Source organism: Polypterus senegalus, chromosome 7 (genome assembly GCF_016835505.1).
Source record: "Polypterus senegalus isolate Bchr_013 chromosome 7, ASM1683550v1, whole genome shotgun sequence".
In the NCBI taxonomy this organism is placed as follows: domain Eukaryota; kingdom Metazoa; phylum Chordata; class Cladistia; order Polypteriformes; family Polypteridae; genus Polypterus; species Polypterus senegalus.
This window is the reverse complement of record NC_053160.1, coordinates 68938363-68960351: the sequence shown is the minus strand read 5'-3', so window position 1 is coordinate 68960351 and position 21989 is coordinate 68938363. Positions and strand designations below refer to the sequence as shown.

Sequence of the window (21989 nt, the reverse complement as noted above, 5' to 3'; positions counted from 1 at the left end):
ACAGCTGTTACTTCAAGGCCCTATTTTGTCCTTTAAGGAATGGCTTTTTTAACGCCATTCATCCTGGCAAAGTCTCCTCTTCACACAAAAACTGAGGGGTTCTAAAACTTTTAACTGGTAGCGTATACTGAAATCTCAAAACATTACTCAACCACGTAAAGCGCTCATTGAAGAAATGCATTATTTGATAAGAACTTTTATAATAAAGGGGAATACACATACAACTATCTATCATTAAAATATCCTATAACTGTACGCTCCACAACAGAATTCCCACTTGTCCTGTCAACAGTCAAGACGCTTCTCTTCCTTGTTTACAAGAGGACGGTGTTTAGAGGGAGCGTGTCGTGCACCGCATCACTTAGCAACACAGCGACAGGCGCATAAGAAAATAGTCCCTAGCTAAATCTCGTCGAACACAAGTGATATACACCTCGCTATTTGTCTATTGACCAGTGCCCCAGGGACACAGTGGTCATGGCAACGGTGCTTTAAACACATGTTTGTATGTGAGTGGGCGCGGGCATGAGCAAAGGCGGAGTGGTCATCAGAGCCTCTGAGTATTCATCCGCTAGTGGGTCGTCTCCTTCTTCCTTTTAGCCCCCTCCTTCCGACGTAGTAGGCTGTGTATATTCCTTTCTGATTTTTTTCGTATTTATTTTTTTTTATTGTTGGACTTCAGAAATACGCTTTTTAGATTTATATAATTTGGTTGCATCCTAAAGAAAAAAACAGTATCAGTCATAATGGAAGACTAAAATAAGAAAGGTTTAAACTGCAACATTTTTTGTTTTGTTTTGCCTCACTTTAATGGAGCGGATGATCGCCAGGTCAGGCAGTGAATCCCGTGGCTTTGCAGGGGAGGTAAGACGGTTTTTATTCGGATTGAAAAAAGAAAATTAGAAGGTCGGGGGCGGTGGCGATATGAATGGGGAGTGGAGTTTAGGGATTGGGAGTGGGAGTGAGGGGTGGCACCGAATGAGGTGTTCAACTAGAAAGGCGTGCTGGAGCTGCCCTTTAACTGGTAGCGTCTAGTACCTGGTGCTTAACATGACGGTTAGAAGACAGTGCTGCTCGCCCCGTTAAGCAGATAACAACTGTTCCAAGTTGTAAACTATGGCAGCTGGGTCCTGCATATTTGTGTTTTGGTGGCTTAGCCGAAATCCTTGACTGGCATCGGAAGATTGAACAGACCTGGAAGGTCAGCCGATTAGCTTTCAGGACTTCAGAACGGTGTACGCGACTGTTCAGAGGCATCATAAAAAAAAAAAAAAAACCTTCAACTATACAAAAATCCATCTGAGTACAACGTAAAGTTAAAGATCGTTACCCTGGATCGTCAGCCTTTAACTGGAAACCAGGCTCTGCCATCAGACGTTTCCTTTTTAATTACAGTACTTGATACTTACGAAATCGATGCATTATTCACATTATGCCTAAGGTCATGGGTTGTTTTCCTTCTCCAGACGCTTTCTAGTTTGTTACGGTCTCTTTTTTAGTATTGTAGTTTTAAACACTGGTCAAAATATGTCAGTGTCATAAACAGTAAAGCCTCAGTTATTACAACATTCTTAAACTCGCTTAATATAATTCAGGGGAATGAGGGTATTATTAATCATTCTTTATTTTAAAACTACTAAATACTCTGTACAAAAACAGATCATTATGCACATCAGATATACAGTAGGAGAAGAAAGGGCTAAAACACCTAAGCAGAACCTAGAAATTCTGTAAAGATGTGTGCCTTCAAGAGTCGCCTGAACTTCAGTAGATTGACTGTCACAGAGTTGTAGGACATGAAAAGGATGTCACTACCTTCATTAAAGGAAGACAGTTAATTAGAAAAAGAGAGCCGGCTCGGCTCTTACTCTAGATACAAGACCAGTCTAGCCTGTTAGTGATATGGACCAGTGGACCTCATCCACTCATTAAATAGTGACCAGCCATAGAGGCTCCTGGAGTGGCGTAAGTGAATAACCAGTTCCTTAATTTTGCTCGTGTTAAGTTGACAGTTCTCTTAACAGCAATAAGCACATTTATCCACCTGTCTCCTATATTCTTATCTTACGGTTATGGAGAATCGTCAGAGAGAAAGGGAGCCATTAAGATGGTCACAGAAGCTTATTTCAATAGCTTGGCTACAATAATGGAGAAGGTTGTGAGCACGCGCTGATAGTGTGTTGCTGCAACCCGCGCATCACAAACCACTTGGATTGGGACCTAAGTGCAGCGGGTGACACCTCAGCACCACACTGGAACAATGTGAGGAGTGCCAATCATGCCTCCAACCCCCAAGGAGCACTGTTTATTATTAGCATGTCTGTCCAGAATGCAAGGATACCTGAGACTGCCAGAGGGAAGTTTGGAGAGAATGTTCAAAGACGTTCTGTGGCTGACACTGACAACCTCCTTGGATGTAATACCTGGTAGAGGTATACATGCTGCTACCAGTAGACCGTAGTTGGAATGTGAGTTGGATAAGAGCTCACTGATGGAAGGCTAAAGTAGAGAATGTATGAGAAATGGGAGGAGATAAAGAGAGTCTTCATTTGAGGTAGTGGGGAGCTACTACAAGTTTTAGACAGGATTCAAAATCTTTATAATGTCCAGGTAGGCCCACCAGCAGGATGGTGCCAGCACATATTTTCTCTTGTAGTTTAGTGTTCTTTCTGTGCTCATCCATCCAGTTTTGAGGATTTCCCCTACTATTACAGTCAAATATACACCTTTCTTTTAAGTATATGGGATAAACATCCCTGGCCATGCCATTAAATGACTTTTCCTTTGGTTTTCAGTCATAGCCATCTTTTACATAATCTTAACTTCGTCATAGGCAGTTGGCGATGCTATCGGTTATGTAATGTGTCAATCCCAGAGACTCACTCCAACTTGTCTGTGACATTCTCTGATGAAATCAAAAAGGTTTGATTTTGTGTATAGTTGGAGAGGCAGGCTGTGTGTCCATGAGTGCTCACAACCAATGAGTGCTCACCCAGAAGTACAATTCATATAATGCAGCAATGAGGAATAAGGAATGTGGGTGTTTTGAACCTCGCAGACAGAACAGAGACTCATTTGCCTGATGTCTCATGTTTTACATACCACCGTAGAATAAAAAAAAGGAAAATGAACATCATTTTGGACAAAAATCTTTAAATGCCTTTCAGACAGCCTTGGTGTCCCAATCCCTCCTAACCCTTCTGCTTTTTCTTCACTATTGGCATGTAGGCTTATTTTGCTCATTTGAAAGAATCCTAACTCTCCTCTTCTAAGTCAGTGGGTAACTGATGTCACATATTATCCGAAATTGGAAAAAATCAAATTCGCACTTAGAGGATCTGTGCAAAACGTTTTCAAAACTTGACAGAATCTAATCAGTAACATTTTGGAATAAGCCCTTAAATTGAGGAAGTTGATTCTCTCTCTCCTCTTTTTTATTCTATTTATTTTTATTCATTTATTTATTTACATATTTTTACTGTTACAGTTTTGCTCTGCTGGCTTGGCTCTCTTTCTCATGGGTGGGGGTTGATTTGTTTTGAATATAGTTTTGTTAAACTTAACTTGCTTGTATGGATTGTTGTTTGATTCTAATAAAATGTTAATTAAAAAAAAAAGGAAAAGAGAGACTCTGGTTGTGATTGAACTTGCCGAACCTGTTAACCTTTCGTATGGTGCAGACACTGTCGGGCAGCATAATATTGAGCAGGGCTGCTAGAAGGTCGGGGTACAGTCACTAAATGTGACATGTCCAGTGATTTTCAGTTGTCTAAATGGACATGGCCAACAGCAGTGTGATCAGCAACAGTGTTGCAACAGCCTAAGCGAACACGTTGTGTAAAATATCACTATTAATGAATATTAATTTATTATAAAAGTAGGGCATATTTGGCCATATTATTTTGACTGGGCAGCCTTTATGTGCAGAAAGGAAAATTAAGTCAATTTTAACAGTTGTTTTTAAGAAGACACCAATTAGCCTCTGACTGAGAGTTTAGTTGCAAAAAATGGTGGTCTCATTTTCTGTATTTGGGCAATTGCAATCCTGAAATATGAGTTGGATTGCTCAAAAAATTCAAAGAATTCAGTAAGTTATTTTTCCAAATCCTTTTCTTACAACGTATAGTAACCATTCCAAAGTAACTTTATTTGAAGTCCATTCAATGTAATTCTAGTCAAGGTGATCAGGCCTCTCCCCATTTCCTCACTATAATTAGATATTAATGTTTTTAAGATCAAATGCAGAGATACTAAAATATACTTCTATATTATTATGTTAATAATAAGGGTTTCCTTATTATTTTAAAATTATGCTTTTTTTGCAGACTGTATATCTTCACTAAACACAGCAAGTATGTTCATTTTCATCAAGTATGTACTGTATGTATATGTGTGCTGTCAGTTAGCCTCCATAATTACATTTTCAGCCTACTTGTGTCTTTGTATTTTTTATGAAGTGCACTTCTCTCACTTCGTATCAACATGAGTTACTGTGGAAAGGCACCTACTGGAAATCGGTGGCCTCCGTGTCATTACTCTTGCTTGCACCCTTATAATCAAATTTTGCGTGAGCCATAGATTTTAACCCTTAGAAACATACTGGTAGAGTAGTCTTTCCTCAATTTTAACAACTCTGTGACAAATGCAAGAAGTCTTAAAAATGTTTACTATATTTCTTGCAAATCACAGATTTTATTTATTGTATTAATTTTCCAAATTATCCCCTTTAACTGCCTTACAGTAATTGCTACTAAACAATTCTACAGGTAATCTCCAAATTGCGTAAAAATGGATATGGGCCGTAGTTCAACATTTAACAGTTAATGGATAGATATTGTTTGGTTTCTGCTATGTTAATCAGTTTCAAATTAACTTTGTTTTCCTGTCTTTTTTAAATAAATCTATACATGTACTCTTTATGTTATTCTGTGCCTGCACTCAGTGAGGAGCGCAATACAAAAATAAACTGAATTTAATTCAGTATAGAAATAAAAGCTTTAAAATCATAGACATTAATTGGAAAGCCACTCTTCAAAGATGTTTTTGTCAGCCACAGGCAGATACAGTTCAAACTTGTACACCATTTATAACCCCAGACTCTCTTTATGTTTGGATCCCACCTATGAGAAGTGCCACAGATTGTATTTCTACATGCTTTGTACTTGCCCTACATCACACTTGACTGGACATACTGTATATTGAGTCTAAGCTGTTAAAAGCCTTTGGCATCTCCGTGTACTCTCATTGAATGACCTTTTTGGAGTCATCCTGGGTGAAGTCTCCACCTCCAAAGGCTACTCTAAAGTAACGGCTTTTGTCCGTTTGCTAGCTGCCTGGCTAATCTTGATGCAGTGAGAAATCAAGAAAAATGACACCCTTTATTGGCTAACTGAACCGATTCACAATGTGTAAGCTTTCAAGGCAACTGAGGCCCCTTTCTTGAGACAGGTTGTAATACTAACTTGACTTGACTTCTCACTGCATCCATAATGGCTAACGCAGCACAACACCCTACTGGCTAATGTTGAATAATTGAAAGGCCTGCATACGCCCAAAAATAGTTAAGTGAACTGTCATATTATTTGAAACTGGAAAAAATATACTTGAACAGTCTGTCCAGCTCCTTAGCAGTAAATGACCACCTCAGTGTCCTCAGTTTGTCCTCAGTTTTTTTTTTTTTTAGAATTTCACCTAGTACAGTAAAGGAGGCTGAGAATTGTCCATCTTGAAATGCAAAAAATACAGTGCATCCGGAAAGTATTCACAGCGCATCACTTTTTCCACATTTTGTTATGTTACAGCCTTATTCCAAAATGGATTAAATTCATTTTTTTTCTCAGAATTCTACACACAACACTCCATAATGACAATGTGAAAAAAGTTTACTTGAGGGTTTTGCAAATTTATTAAAATTTAAAAAACTGAGAAATCACATGTACATAAGTATTCACAGCCTTTGCTCAATACTTTGTCGATGCACCTTTGGCAGCAATTACAGTCTCAAGTCTTTTTGAATATGATGCCACAAGCTTGGCACACCTATCCTTGGCCAGTTTCGCCCATTCCTTTTTGCAGCACCTCTCAAGCTCCATCAGGTTGGATGGGAAGCGTCGGTGCACAGCCATTTTAAGATCTCTCCAGAGATGTTCAATCGAATTCAAGTCTGGGCTCTGGCTGGGCCACTCAGGACATTCACAGAGTTGTCCTGAAGCCATTCCTTTGATACATTGGCTGTGTGCTTAGGGTCATTGTCCTGCTGAAAGATGAACCGTCGCCCCAGTCTGAGGTCAAGAGCGCTCTGGAGCAGGTCTTCATCCAGGATGTCTCTGTACATTGCTGCAGTCATCTTTCCCTTTATCCTGACTAGTCTCCCACTTCCTGCCGCTGAAAAACATCCCCACAGCATGATGCTGCCACCACCATGCTTCACTGTAGGGATGGTATTGGCCTGGAGATGAGCAGTGCCTGGTTTCCTCCAAAGGTGACGCCTGGCATTCACACCAGAGAGTTCAATCTTTGTCTCATCAGACCAGAGAATTTTGTTTCTCATGGTCTGAGTGTCCTTCAGGTGCCTTTTGGCAAACTCCAGGTGGGCTGCCATGTGCCTTTTACTAAGGAGTGGCTTCTGTCTGGCCACTCTACCATACAGGCCTGATTGGTGGATTGCTGCAGAGATGGTTGTCCTTCTGGAAGGTTCTCCTCTCTCCACAGAGGACCTCTGGAGCTCTGACAGAGTGACCATCGGGTTCTTGGTCACCTCCCTGACTAAGGCCCTTCTCCCCCAATCACTCAGTTTAGATGGCCAGCCAGCTCTAGGAAGAGTCCTGGTGGTTTCGAACTTCTTCCACTTACGGATGATGGAGGCCACTGTGCTCATTGGGACCTTCAAAGCAGCAGAAATTTTTCTGTAACCTTCCCCAGATTTGTGCCTCGAGACAATCCTGTCTCGGAGGTCTACAGACAATTCCTTTGACTTCATGCTTGGTTTGTGCTCTGACATGAACTGTCAACTGTAGGACCTTCTATAGACAGGTGTGTGCCTTTCCAAATCATGTCCAATCAACTGAATTTACCACAGGTGGACTCCAATTAAGCTGCAGAAACATCTCAAGGATGATCAGGGGAAACAGGATGCACCTGAGCTCAATTTTGAGCTTCTTGGCAAAGGCTGTGAATACTTATGTACATGTGCTTTCTCAATGTTTTTATTTTTATTAAATTTGCAAAAATCTCAAGTAAACTTTTTTTCATTTTGTCAGTATGGGGTGTTGTGTGTAGAATTCTGAGGAAAAAAATGAATTTAATCCATTTTGGAATAAGGCTGTAACATAAAATCACAAAAAGTGATGCACTGTGAATACTTTCCAGATGCACTGTAAATTTGCTTGTCTTGTTGCTGATATAATATTGTAATTTTTTTTTTTTAAGAATTAAAAAAAAAAAGACAGGACAACCTGAAGTAAAGTGTCTTGTCATGAAGAGGAAGGGAATACATCTAAAGCTGGAGCTTAGCTACTAAGAAAATAAAAATTGTTCAGTTGACTGAATAGACATCTCTTTTTTGACATTTTTAATTCTTTTTCTAGACCATTAATTTGTGTCATTGAGAACAGTATAAACATTCCCATTGTAATAATTGTGTTTCATACTACATTCTAAAATTATATAATTTAAATATTATGGCAGTAGTTTTGCACATTAGTCAGTCAGTCAGTCATTGTCCAACACACTATATCCTAACTACAGGGTCACGGGGGTCTGCTGGAGCCGATACCAGCCAACACAGGGTGCAAGGCAGGAACAAACCCCGGGCAGGGTGCTCAGCCCACCGCAGGGTGCACACACACACACACACACACACACACACACACAGTACAATTTAGGATCACCAATGCACCTATCCTGCATGTCTTTGGACTAAGGGAGGAAACTGGAGTACCAAGAGGAAACCCATGCAGACACGGGGAGAACATGCAAACTCTACGCAGGGAAGAGAACCCAGGTCTCCTTACTGCAAGGCAGCAGCGCCACCCCGTGTTGCATATGATTATGTCACAATTTAAGTCACCTTTGCATATTGTGTGGAATTAGTTTTGTTTCACTAGGGACTTTTGAAATAGCAGAGTAGTGTTTTTTTTTATCTTCATGCAAGTAACGTGGTTTTACTGAGGCTCCCTCAGCATTGAGCAGTCCATATCGTATGAATGTGCAAGAGTACTTGAGGAAAATTAAACAGACTTTTGCTGTCTTGCTGAATGACAGTCTTACCTTTTTAATTTTATTAAATGCACTGTACTATATTGAACATTTAGTCCCCAATTCTGTGTAGTGTTAAACACAGTTCTGTTTTTGTACTATTTTTAATCTTAAAGTCTATAGCAGAATATTGAAATGTAATATATGAAAATAGAATATTGAGGGGGGTAACTGGTGGATTCTGCTTTTAGCTACACTGCAGAAAGATGTACCAAAATAATTGATATCCATTATGTTACCATATTACTTGCTATTTGGAATAGCTTAATATTTTGATTAAGAGAACTTGGGGGAAATTTTTGCTTTTGACAGAAACTCAATAAATACATAAATATTATAATAAACAAATACACACAAGGATCACTAAAAAACTAAAAAAACTTGGCTAAAGATAACAGGAGCAGTCCCAGTTAGGTGTTATGCAAACGCATTGTTGTTGGCCACATTTCTTGACACACTTCTGATGAATAATTCACGGGCTGAAAGGCCCTCTGTGTCAGTGAGAGGTTGTGAAGCGTTGTTGATGGCCACAATTGTTATCGTTTTGCCTATTTTTTTTTCTCTGCTCCAGCCTCCAGGCTGACTAGAATATGTTTCTGCAGATTGCAAAATTAATTTGATAAAAATGATCCATGATCCCATTTTTTCACAGCTAGGTTGCTAGTTTTCTGACACCTATTCTGCAGTTGTTTTTGTGAAAGTGTAAGTGAGAGGCTTCACATCCTTAATTTTGAGAAATTTAAAATATGATTTACGTAAGCAATGAAAGTATGTTGACTTTTTAATGTAACACAACATCTAATAAGAAATTTATGCTTTGAGTGATGTATTGTGTTTTTTAGGTCAATATCCAAAAGTCAAAACATCACAAGTAAATCAAACCTTGTTTGTGGTGTAGATGTTAAACAAGTTATTTAATTACAATGAATTAGCAATTTTACAAGCCATATCTCATCGAGAGAGGGCCAGATAAGAGGTGTGTGCGCAGGATAGGTTTAAAAGTTGTGGCCTTTTAATTTTTTAGATGTCCCATTACTACTAGCCATTTTTCACTTACCTTTTCTGCTTTTTAAAAAGACAACACTATTGTCAGGCTGTTTACAGTTGTTTGCATATGTATAATTTACATTTGGAGCACAGAAAGTTATTTGATTTGCTCAGGGTCACACAGTGAGTCGGCGGCAGGCTTCTGGTTACCATTTGAATGCTCTAACCACAGCACCATATTGCTAGTCCAGTACTGTGTTTGAACTTGAGGTCAGCATTGCATTGACTTGTTAAATATAAAACAAAATGTTTAATTTGAATTACTGTACAATAATTTAGGGCATCTGTTCTAATTATTTTGAAGTATTTGTCAGTTTCTATAAAGTATCATTAATAACTTACAGATAAATTATAAGATGATGATAAGAATTGCAGGATTAGGCCTACAATGATGGTTGTAGTATTTCAGCTGATGAAAATCTGAAAAAAGCTTCATGTTACTGTACTGTTTCTGCATGATACAGATGCACGACAGAGAGAACTGCTTAGTTTTCTGCACTCCTGATAACAATTAGTGAGTAGCAAATTAATGAAAAATTAAGGATGAATGTTTTGCATTTACCTTGCATTTGATTGCATAAACACATTTTGTATTGGAAAAATGCGCCCTCTGTCCCACAATATCCTTTGAAAAAATTGTCATGGCTAAGGCTGTGGTTATTCCATATTGCCTTCTGTAAATATAAAACAAATGCTTTCAAATACACATTTGGCTAGTGCAGTCATGTCTTGCATGAGAGATACATTCTTAGGCCCCATGTGAAGTATAATGTTCATAGATAGCTCCTTAACGCTTGTTCCTAATGTGGATTTGCCATTTCTCAGTAATACAGTGTGGCAGGCCTATACCTATACAGTGTATATCAGTACCGTAGAGTACAGTGTTACAGATACTTGAGGGTCACTCAGGTTCCTCACACAAGGCAGCATTTGAGGCAGACCCAGCACTTTGGTCAGTCTCTCTTGTTTTAAATGTGCTAAATAAATAAATAATAATCATGATAATCTTACCAAGTGAACTCTAATTTGTGGGAAACAATGCTACTGTAAGTGAATAAGACAGGGCAAGAGTATAAAGGCACACCTCTCGCTTCTTCTCGTATTGTGCTGGATGAGAGGAGTGTTTGTTTTCTTGCATTTTGCTGTGCCACCTTGAGGACTGACGAGCGTGAGAAAGTGAGAATATATGAAGTGTGCATCTTGACTTTTTCTGGTGCCCTCATGTCCAGTGTTGACTGTAAAAGAGCAACAGCCTCTCAAGCAATAGTGAACATGGGATGGTTAGAGTACTGGAGGCATAGGTTTTGTTCATTTTTGCTCCAAAGTGAGTGGGAGTACTAGAGGCCCATATTTCATAAAAAGGCGGTGCCAGTTTTAATTTCTGAATATTTTTTATTTATGTATTTTTTTTTTCCATCAGAAATTTGTTTAGAGTTGAATTTGCTAAAATTTAGGTTCTACTGTAGTTGTAATCTCATGCATTTGAGGGCAAGGTAATAGTAAAACATTTTAGATGTCTGTCGACTTACACACTAGCTGTGTTTACTGTGGAATCGCCAGTGGACATTCCCGGTTGGCATCTCCCCAGCTATTGACAATTTGAAGAGTGTGGCTGCATTTCGAGTTGTAATTCTTAGTAGTCAGAAGTGAAACAACACAAATGCAATGGCTGTCAAGATGTTTACAGCATTTTATTCTTTGTAAAAATGGCATTACCTTGAGGATTAATACAGTGTACCAAATACCAGTATTCCATTTCTTCCTACAAATTGAAACATGATCCAGAGCAAAAGAAATACTAGCAAATGCCCAGTCGGATTTTGTCTGTGGGCAGAGTTTTGTTTGTAATTGATCTTTTTATGTTGATGCCAGACATCAATAAGCATCTTCAAATAAAAATTGCATTATTGCATCAGCCGTTTTCAGACTTGCACCGCTCATTCCATCATTTGTCTGACTGGAGTGAGGCTGGTACATCCCCACACCATCTGCAACATGGTCAGCTGTCTTTATTTGGTTTTGATTTCTGTAATGTAACACAAAGATCCTACCCTTGTGATGCCACACAGTCAAGAGTCAGTGGTGCATGAATGTAAATTACCAGCTGGCTGCGGTTATTCATAGTCATTACTGACTGAAGGCGCCCTTGTGAAATTCTCCCTACTAGTTACATTTTTCAGTCAACCGTCTGTTAACCTGAGGCTTTCCTCATCATTATAGCATTCATGTGACTTTCATCCTGTTCAGTTAAATCTGTGAATACGGCTTAACCATAGATAAACAGGTGCCAGGGCATAATGGGATTCTGTAAGGGACAGGGCATCCTAAGACGACACCAATTGCTGTTTTAGAATTTCTGAACAGATGTACTGTTTGTTGGCAGGTATGGTGGCACTGTGGTTAGCACTATAGCCTCACAGCTACTTCAAACTGCGTTCAAGAGTTGAACCTGCACATAGTTGCTTTGAAGGGACAATGTTAACCTCCATTTTAGTGTGTTGTCCACATTTTGCAGGCCAAAAGGAACTGTAATTAAGAATTTCACTGTACTCTGTACAAATAAGAGTACTAACATGTCAAGTCAAGTTGGGAAGCATGCACTGGTACAGTGTGTTGCCGTACCCACTACACAGTGAAACAACTCGGGATCCCAGTTTGCAATCCCCCAGGCAGACGCACGTTCCAGTCCCACCCTCCAAAAAATGACCCTCTATCTGCCACAGCCAGGTGTTATGCTCTCCCAATCCATCTACTGACTTCATAGGAAGAGTCACCAGAGACATGAATGTCACTGCCAATGTAAGTAAACCTCTCCACAAGGTTGACACTCTCTCTGGAAACAGACACACTGCTGATGGCTGTGCATAAGAGGTCATTAAAGGCCTGGATCTTGGTTTTTATCCAGGACACTCGCAAGCCCAGACACTCAGACTCCTCACTCAGTCTCTTGAGAGCCCCGATCAGAGCATCCATTGACTCCATGAAGATCACAGCATCGTCAGCAAAGTCAAGATCCGTGAATCTTTCTTCACCAACAGATGCCCCACAGCTGCTGGACCACACAACCTTGCCCAACTCCCAGTCCATACAAGCATTGAACAGAGTAGGAGCAAGAACACACCCCTGACGAACCCCAGAATCAACTGGGAAAAACACAGAGGTCCTGCCTCCACTCTGCACAGCACCAGTGTACAGGCCAGCCATGATATCCAGCAACCTTGAGGGGATCCCGCGAACCCTCAGGATGTCCCACAGGGCAGCTCGATCCACTGGCCCTGTGAAAAAAGAAAAACGTTTAAATAATAACAGGGTTACCACAGAAAAGCAGCATAGTGACATTTAGAGTGTTATATGCAGTAAGATGAACATTCTGTCCTATTGATTGTACCGGATAGCACCCTGCTGTCTTTTAGTGCCACAAGTTCAAGCCAGTGCTTTTCAAAAATATTTGAAGGTTAGAAGGCGGCACCTGTACTTAAACTTAAAAAAAAGATACTTTGTTAATACCTGTACATTTATTTATGAGAATTGCAAAAGCAAGAGGCAGTGGAAGCAGCAAGCTTAGCTATCTTCAGCGTTAATGACAGAGAGCAGAAAACGTACAAGAAGTTAAAAGAGAAGCTGTGATGAATGCCTTGAATGGGGTCTGTCCTTTGCAGGCCTTTAGCCCCTCATATGATGCATTGGTTGATGATACATAGAGTGTAGTAAGTTACTGTAGATGATACAACGTGTTTGACGTTGGCACCGCTACATCTTCTCATACAACTGTCTCTTACCCTAATGGTAGTGTTCCTCACCAGATTATCATGTAAAATCTGCTTAATGGGTCATTAATTGTTTGTGTTATAGCCTGTCTTGGGTTTAAAAAGCTGCTGCTCTTACATTTGAATAAGACTTATATTTAGTGAAGATTTGATAATAAGTGTGAAACCTTTATTTAGTGTTTTATCAACCAGTAATTATCTATTGAGTACACGATATATGTATAATACCCCTTGAAATCTTGATATTTGGTTTTACTTTCAGAATCACTTAATGTCCTCTCCTTTGAAATGATTATAATGATTTAGGCTTTTGTAACACAAGAAATTAACAGTGAATTTTTTGTCCTTGCTAATTGGCGAAAAAAGTAAAGTTGTACAAAGTGAGCTAATATTAATGAAAGTGTTTAGAGCCTACAAGCCCCATTTTAAATTACTTCTGAAATGATTTATAGTGTCTTAGTGTACGGTAGCTGTGTTTGAAAGTACTGCCCTATAACAAGTCTGTCCTTGTGGTTTGTGCCTTTCAGGTAGCTGTATCCAGTGGGGTGGCAGGTGTATCCAGGGGCTATAATGAAGTTATCAGGTCCCTTGGAGAGCCAGAAACTGTCTTTCCTTTTGGAAACGGCAGTTTCTAGGGAAGCTCAAATGTGGAAAGTGTACGTGCCCAAAAATCCAACGAGTCAGGTAAGTGTCACCCTAAAAACATTTTCAAATAAATGTATTTCCACATTTTTTATGTAGAATAAACCCCACAGACATTTATCTCACAAGTTAAATGTGTTCTTGGAGTGTGTTCATGTCAATGGTATAAATAACAATAAGCTACAGAATTCTCATGTTGTGGTACTACAAAAGCATTCGGGACAAATGCGTGCCAAAAAAATGCATGCAGGAAAAATGTGTGCAGTGACAAGTGAGGGCAGCTAGTAACACACGTGCCATGGAGTTAAGTTTTTTTTTTTTTGTTTTAACTGGAAATATATTTTCTTAATGATATAAACTAAATGTATATTTAGCATTAGAAAACATATACTGTGCAGAGAAACACTAGAAACACATCACACAAATGAAGATGGACAACAAACCCATGTAATTAAGGGTATAATACTGTGTAGTCCTTCACAACAAGCATCTATACCCACCTTACTAAAAGGTTCAGTGTCTGTCTTTGTGCCCATCCAGTTTCTGTATCTTTGTCATTCCAACACATGGCACATCACAAACATTAACGCTGGTTTTATGAATCCTGTACCAAATGGCATGTAACAGAGACATATGTTTTGCATGGTGCATTGCAAACCTTAACACTGAGATCTGCGTTGATTATTTAGATTTTAACCTGTCTCAGGTGGGCAGCACAGCTAGTGTCAGTATAAACTGTTACAGTTCGTGATTAGGCTGTGCATATCTTAATTTGGACATAGGGGAGTGTGTTATGGTCCTCCCTGCGTGGAGTTTGCATGTTCTCCCCGTGTCTGCGTGGGTTTCCTCTGGGTGTTTGGTTTCCTCCCACAGTCCAAAGACATGCAGGTTCGGTGCATTGGCAATCCTAAATTGTCCCTAGTGTGTGCTTGGTGTGTGTGTCCTGTGGTAGGCTGGCGCCCTGCCCGGGATTTGTTCCCTGCCTTGCGCCCTGTGTTGCCTGGGATTGGCTCCAGCAGACCCCCGTGACCCTGTAGTTAGGATGTAGCAGGTTGAATAATGGATGGATGGTGAGTGTTATGGCCAAAAAATCTGTCTAATGTATTACTTTCCGGCTGAAATATGTTTTTTTTTTAAACGAACAGTACATATATTCGTGAATCAACATGTATGGGAATGCTCTGCTAATCAAAAGGAATTCCATGGCAGTTGTTTTTTTTTTTTTCCCTCTTCCTGATTCAAATTGCACAGCACTCTCTGTAATATCCGTAAAGGGGTGGACTCGCTTATTACACACATTTCATGTACACGTCCAATCTACAAACACACTTTATTGTGTTTCCCTGACAATATCTGCACCTGCCATGGTCTTTGGCCATTGTAGCCCATTCAAGATAAATTACATGGTATGAAGATACATTCTTCATACCAGTCTTCAATTCAGATATAATTTCCCTGGTCTGATTCTTTGTATTTTTTTAATGTATGAGCCTAGTGTTTGATATATTTTGACTTGTTTTATTAACTTTTTTGTTTGTCTGTTTACTTTGTGTTTTTGAAGGATACAGATATTTCTCCAGTTCAGCGTGATGAGGTTGTTCGATGGATGTGTTCTCTTACCAGCAAATTCCATCTTTATCCAGAGACGCTTGCACTTGCCATCAGTATTTTGGATAGGTTTTTAGCCGTAGTAAAGGTAATGCAGCTTTTTATTTTATGTTTTAGATTCTTTAAATTAAGAATTTACCATAATTGTTATACTAATAAAGTCAAATGATACAAGTTATAAGAAGAAAAGCAAGTGCTGTAAGAGCAACATAATATTTTAGTGGCAGTATATCAGGGCAGTATGGGTGCATTGGTTAGGACTGGCACTTCATGGCTCCATGACCCTTGGATTTGAATCCAGGGTCCAGGTCCTATTCTGTGGAGTCTGCAAGCATTCTCTTGTGTTTGTGTGGGTTTTCCTGAAATGTCTTTTTTCTTCCTCAGTCCTAAGTTGTGCATATTAGGTTTATTGGTAACTCTTCATGGGCCCAGTCGGATTGAATGTGTGTGTATATATGTAAGTGTGTCTTTTCATGAACTGGTACTCCATTGTTTAAGGTTGGTTCTCTCCTTGTACCCAATGCTGTTAGCACAGGCATCGGCTCTTTGCAACATGGAACTGGATAAACAGACTACAAGTAGAAATTAGAAAGATAAGATAATGAATCAATGGAAAATTGTTTTTGTTTAATGGTAATTTTTTTAAATTAGTATTTGATGTTCATAGTTTGATGCCAGCAAATATTTTGTTGTACATATAGTTGTGTTCACAACATGCTTTATTACAGAAAAATTGTTTGACAATTCCAAATGTTGTACAGCTCAACATTAGCACTCAGCAGTTATTTCTTTGTTTACTTATGAATATGTTAAATTTTAGATTTATTCTCAGATCTTCATGCTATAGTAATGCATATATGAAATGGCCAGCAATGCTATATTAATTTTTTGCTTTTCTCTTTAGGCCCGTCCAAAGTACCTTCGCTGCATTGCTATTAGCTGTTTCTTCCTCGGTGCTAAGACTAATGAGGAGGATGAGGTGAGTACACAGAAAACAAAATAATATCATTCGGTTCTGTTGAATTTTACTTCACTGTGTTAAAACTAAAGAGGCTGTAAATTTTGTTTATAGCATAAATGTATTCCATTAATTGATCATTTATTAGTGTTTTATACATTATTGTGCTTCAATTACTATATGCTGCATTTTAGCTGTCTATATGCTTAACAGCGCTAACTGAATTACCTATTTGAAAAGGTGAGTAATGTGGCAAAGGAATATTTAAATAAAGAAACCAGTACACCTGGGCAGATTAGCCTGCTTATAGTTCTGGTTCACTGTGAGGTGTGCTGCCTTGCATATTGAAGGAGAGTGTCTTGGGTGAAATGTAAACCTTACATTGTCCTCAGCAGAAAGTCTATATGTTTACTTTGATTGTAATCACTGTAAGTGTAGAAGATTTATTCTCATAAAGGAATTGTGATGCCAAACACACTGACAAGACTGTTTGAAAGCCTTAGTGTATGCAAAGCTTTTAAAAAGTTGCCAATAGCCTGTGTACATACAGTATACATTTTAAATCTCATACTGTGTCAGTCTCTGCTGTCTTTCTTAAACAATGAGAGCTGAAAGAAAATAGGATGAATTAGGCGCAATCATTTCAACCTGGAGAGGTGGAATTAATGATCAGTAGGGAATAATGGGGTTGATTCCCAGTTTACCCAGTGTAGCGGAATGTGTTTATGACTTTGATGGCCTTATTGTAATAAAGTTAGATATATGTTTACAGAAAATTCATGCATCTGGCAGTAGTGGTGAAATGTCCTGGGGAAATTTGTGTAAAAGAAGCTTTGGTTCTGATGAACAGAGTTGGACAACAAACAGTTACAGTAGATTTCTGTTCATTTGATGAGCACTGCTGCAACTGGTGTGAATGTCTCTGACCAAACAATCAGAAAGAGACTTCATGAGGGCGGCCTGAGGACCCGATATCCTCTAGAGGGCCCTGTACTCACTTCCCGGCACTGTGGAGCTCCATTGGCATTTGCCATAGAATACCAGAATTGGCAGGTCCACCGCTGGTGCCCTGTGCTTTTCACAGATGAGACCAGGTACACCCTGAGCACATGTGACAGACATGAAAGGGTCTGGAGAAGCCATGGAGAACGTTATGCTGCCTGGTGGTGGGTCAGTGATGGTCTGGAGAGGCATATCCATGGAGGGGTGCACAGACCTCTACAGGCTAGACAATGGCACCTTGACTGCCATTACGTATAGGGATGAAGTCCTTGGGCTCATTGTCAGACCCTGTGCTGGTGCAGTTGGTTCTGGGTTCCTCCTGGTGCACAACAATGCCCGGCCTCATGTGGCAAGAATATGCAGGCAGTTCCTGGAGGATGAAGGAATTGATACCATTGACTAGCCCCCATGCTCGCCTGACCTAAATCCAATAGAACATCTCTGGGACATTATGTTACAGTCCATCTGATGCTGCCCGGTTGCACCTCACACTGTCCAGGAGCTCCGTGATGCCCTGGTCCAGATCTGGGAGGAGATCCCCCAGAACACCATCCGTCAGTCTCATTAGGAGTAGGCCCCGACGTTGATCAGGCAAGCATGCAAGCATTTTGGGTGCTATACAAACTACTGAGTATGATTTTGAATTGCTGTACAGCAAAATGGACTAGCCTGCCGTATCATTTTTTCACTTTGATTTTCGGGGTGTCTTTTGAATTCAGCCCTCTGTAGGTTGATAATTTTCATTTCCATTAATGATATGGCGTCCTTTTGTTCCTAACACATTACCCAGTCCATATCAGTATAGACATCCAGCAGGATTTTTTTTTCCCATTGAGATCTGAAGTGTTTTCAAAGTATTCCTTTAATTTTTTTTGAGCAGGTTATTAAGTAAATGTACCTCTTTATAAAGTGTAACTCTTTATAAAGACTCTAGTTGTTTCATTTTATATAAAATTAGTCTAATTTTGATTTCAGTTACCACACTGGAGAGAATATGTGATTTGTGAATAACTAAAACAAAAAATATTGATCAGAGAGAGTTTATATTGTTGCCAGTGAAACAGAATGATACATAAAGGTAAAAGACTCTATAAAGTTTACCAGTACAATAAAATTTTCACATTTATCATCATGTATATCAGAATAAGGAGAGGTGGAGTAGAAATCAAATTAAGAAAATGTGCAGTCCAGTGTGATTCACACCTTGGTAATTTGCAAGAAGACAATCCGAACCATCCATAAAAGTAATTGTGAACTGAGGCATTAATACTACATATACAGTGGTGTGAAAAACTATTTGCCTCCTTCCTGATTTCTTATTCTTTTGCATGTTTGTCACACAAAATGTTTCTGATCATCAAACACATTTAACCATTAGTCAAATATAACACAAGTAAACACAAAATGCAGTTTTTAAATAATTTTAAAATTATTTAGGGAGAAAAAAAAATCCAAACCTACATGGCCCTGTGTGAAAAAGTAATTGCCCCCTGAACCTAATAACTGGTTGGGCCACCCTTAGCAGCAATAACTGCAATCAAGCGTTTGCGATAACTTGCAATGACTCTTTTACAGCGCTCTGGAGGAATTTTGGCCCACTCATCTTTGCAGAATTGTTGTAATTCAGCTTTATTTGAGGGTTTTCTAGCATGCACCGCCTTTTTAAGGTCATGCCATAGCATCTCAATTGGATTCAGGTCAGGACTTTGACTAGGCCACTCCAAAGTCTTCATTTTGTTTTTCTTCAGCCATTCAGAGGTGGATTTGCTGGTGTGTTTTGGGTCATTGTCCTGTTGCAGCACCCAAGATCGCTTCAGCTTGAGTTGACGAACAGATGGCGGACATTCTCCTTCAGGATTTTTGGTAGACAGTAGAATTCATGGTTCCATCTATCACAGCAAGCCTTCCAGGTCCTGAAGCAGCAAAACAACCCCAGACCATCACACTACCACCACCATATTTTACTGTTGGTATGATGTTCTTTTTCTGAAATGCTGTGTTCCTTTTACGCCAGATGTAACGGACATTTGCCTTCCAAAAGTTCAACTTTTGTCTCATCAGTCCACAAGGTATTTTCCCAAAAGTCTTGGCAATCATTGAGATGTTTCTTAGCAAAATTGAGACGAGCCCTAATGTTCTTTTTGCTTAACAGTGGTTTGCATCTTGGAAATCTGTCATGCAGGCTGTTTTTGCCCAGTCTCTTTCTTATGGTGGAGTCGTGAACACTGACCTTAATTGAGGCAAGTGAGGCCTGCAGTTCTTTAGACGTTGTCCTGGGGTCTTTTGTGACCTCTCGGATGAGTCGTCTCTGCGCTCTTGGGGTAATTTTGGTCGGCCGCCACTCCTGGGAAGGTTCACCACTGTTCCATGTTTTTGCCATTTGTGGATAATGGCTCTCACTGTGGTTTGCTGGAGTCCCAAAGCTTTAGAAATGGCTTTATAACCTTTACCAGACTGATAGATCTCAATTACTTCTGTTCTCATTTGTTCCTGAATTTCTTTGGATCTTGGCATGATGTCTAGCTTTTTTTGGTCTACTTCTCTGTGTCAGGCAGCTCCTATTTAAGTGATTTCTTGATTGAAACAGGTGTGGCAGTAATCAGGCCTGGGGGTGGCTACGGAAATTGAACTCAGGTGTGATAAACCACAGTTAGGTTATTTTTTAACAAGGGGGCAATTACTTTTTCACACAGGGCCATGTAGGTTTGGATTTTTTTTTCTCTCTAAATAATAAAAACCATCATTTAAAAACTGCATTTTGTGTTTACTTGTGTTATATTTGACTAATGGTTAAATGTGTTTGATGATCAGAAACATTTTGTGTGACAAACATGGAAAAGAATGAGAAATCAGGAAGGGGGCAAATAGTTTTTCACACCACTGTATGGTATATAGAGGAATAGCTGATTAAAATGCTAAATAGAATGTGATAATTTTTAACTCTTTTGAAACCCTCCCCAATGGGGCAACACGCCGAAACGCGATTGACATTTCTTTCGTGGGCTGCTTGTCCATTGCTGAGGTAACTGCAGGTTCACAGTGCCTCGTAGGCTCGCACCACCACAGAGACAATGGCAGGCTCACCGCCTCTTCGTGCAACACGTTTGTCACCCGCTGGGTGATACAGGAAACATTATAACTTGGCCAGTGACCTGGCCCTGGCCCTGCCCTGCACGTTTGCTGTGTATGTGTGTAGTAGAGTGGTAGCTCCTGCTGCAGTAAATAACCTTGCTGTTCCTGTTTCAAGTTGAATAAAGCTGATTTTTCCTGAAATCCTTAGACCCTGCCTCGTCTTTTTTGTCCAAGGCAGATTTTCAAGCATGATATGAAGTTAGTGTTAACTGAACTTCCTAGACAGGCCCAGGGAGAGAGTCAGGCAGGTAAACACAAGGCAGGCAATTATGACAGGTAGCCAAAGTGTTAGAGTTAACAGCTTTTCAAATGAGTAGCAGAGATTTCCTGTCATAACTATAGCCAGTGTAGTTGATCCATCTGAGGTGCATTTGTCATTTATACTGTTTTCCAAAATTTCAGTAGTCAAATTAAGATGTGGCAAAGGTTTGACAGAGTAGAGAAAGTTCAGTAGCAGTGCTTCATAGGTGATACCAAGGCACACTGTCTGGTTTTCAGTGCTGTCAGATTTGATTGGTTGAATTCTTCTGGTGTGGATCCAGTTTTGCAAGTTTCAGTGTAATATTTTCTGTTTAACGTATTAACATGCATTAACTTTGTCTCATTCAACTGAAAGCACATATCAGCTTACCTGATATACTCTTTTTCAGTTTCGTTCTCAGTTCCTGAAATCTTATGGACAAATCCCTGGAAAAAAGTCCAAGTTCCAAAGGATTTATCCATGTAGTAACCATTTTATTAATAAACAACAAAATATTGTCTATAATCTGTAATTCAGTAGACAGGTGAGAAGCTAGAAGAATAGAGTAAGAAGTTGGGAGAGCATGAAGATAAGTCAGATTTGGAAGAAGCAATTCCATGTAAATGGAGAAGCATGGTGTATTAAAAGCACACTGAATGAAGTTTCATAGTAAGAGTTAGGCTTTTTACCGGGGCAACTAAGACTCTAGAGCTGCTTTAGCCCTCATGTATTACCACAAAGGAGTACTTTAATGCTGGCAGCAAGCCACTGAATATAAGGGTAGGTGGTGAGAAGGGCAATTTCTCATAGCAAGTAAGAGATCAAGTGATCTGCATGTGCATTACTGTATTTGACCAAAAATGTCAAACCTATGTAGCTTCTCATTATACTCTGGATGCCTGTGGTTACTTGGATGTAGCCTAGTTTGTGGCTTAGTAGTTAAATCAATGAATTTTGTCAGAGTGACCATACAATGGGACTTGTAACCAGGAGACAAAAGGAAATGGCTGTATGAGGTGACAAAACATGCTGCACAGGGGAGGTTCTTGGAGAAGTGGATTATGGTAGCACAAGTATGGTGGAAGTGAGATGTCCTACAAAGATCAGTTGAAATGAGAAAATTGTTAGGTGGGATATGGAAGTGTTACCAGGGACAAGAGAACAATCCAGTTTGTACTGTAGATAACAACTTCAGTAAGAGAGTGAACCAATCAAATCAAGCTAAGCAAGATCAGGCCTGGGCACTTTACAAGGATGTTTGATAAAGAAAGAAATTAAAAAAACTCGGATGCAAAGGATGAATTGCAGTATGGAGGATAGGAGATGCTGCAGTAAT

General features: G+C 39.6%; 1 protein-coding gene across 1 annotated transcript in view; it reads left to right on the top strand.

The window, feature by feature from the left end:
- The first annotated feature begins 595 nt into the window (after nt 1-595).
- The window catches only part of ccni (cyclin I), a 32093-nt gene continuing 10699 nt past the window's right edge, over nt 596-21989 (top strand). Inside the window, exons 1-4 of the mRNA XM_039758818.1 lie at nt 596-864; nt 13598-13754; nt 15274-15408; nt 16225-16299. Coding sequence (XP_039614752.1) covers nt 13641-13754; nt 15274-15408; nt 16225-16299 — 324 coding nt within the window. The 5' untranslated portion in view covers nt 596-864; nt 13598-13640. The remainder of the gene's footprint in view (nt 865-13597; nt 13755-15273; nt 15409-16224; nt 16300-21989) is intronic.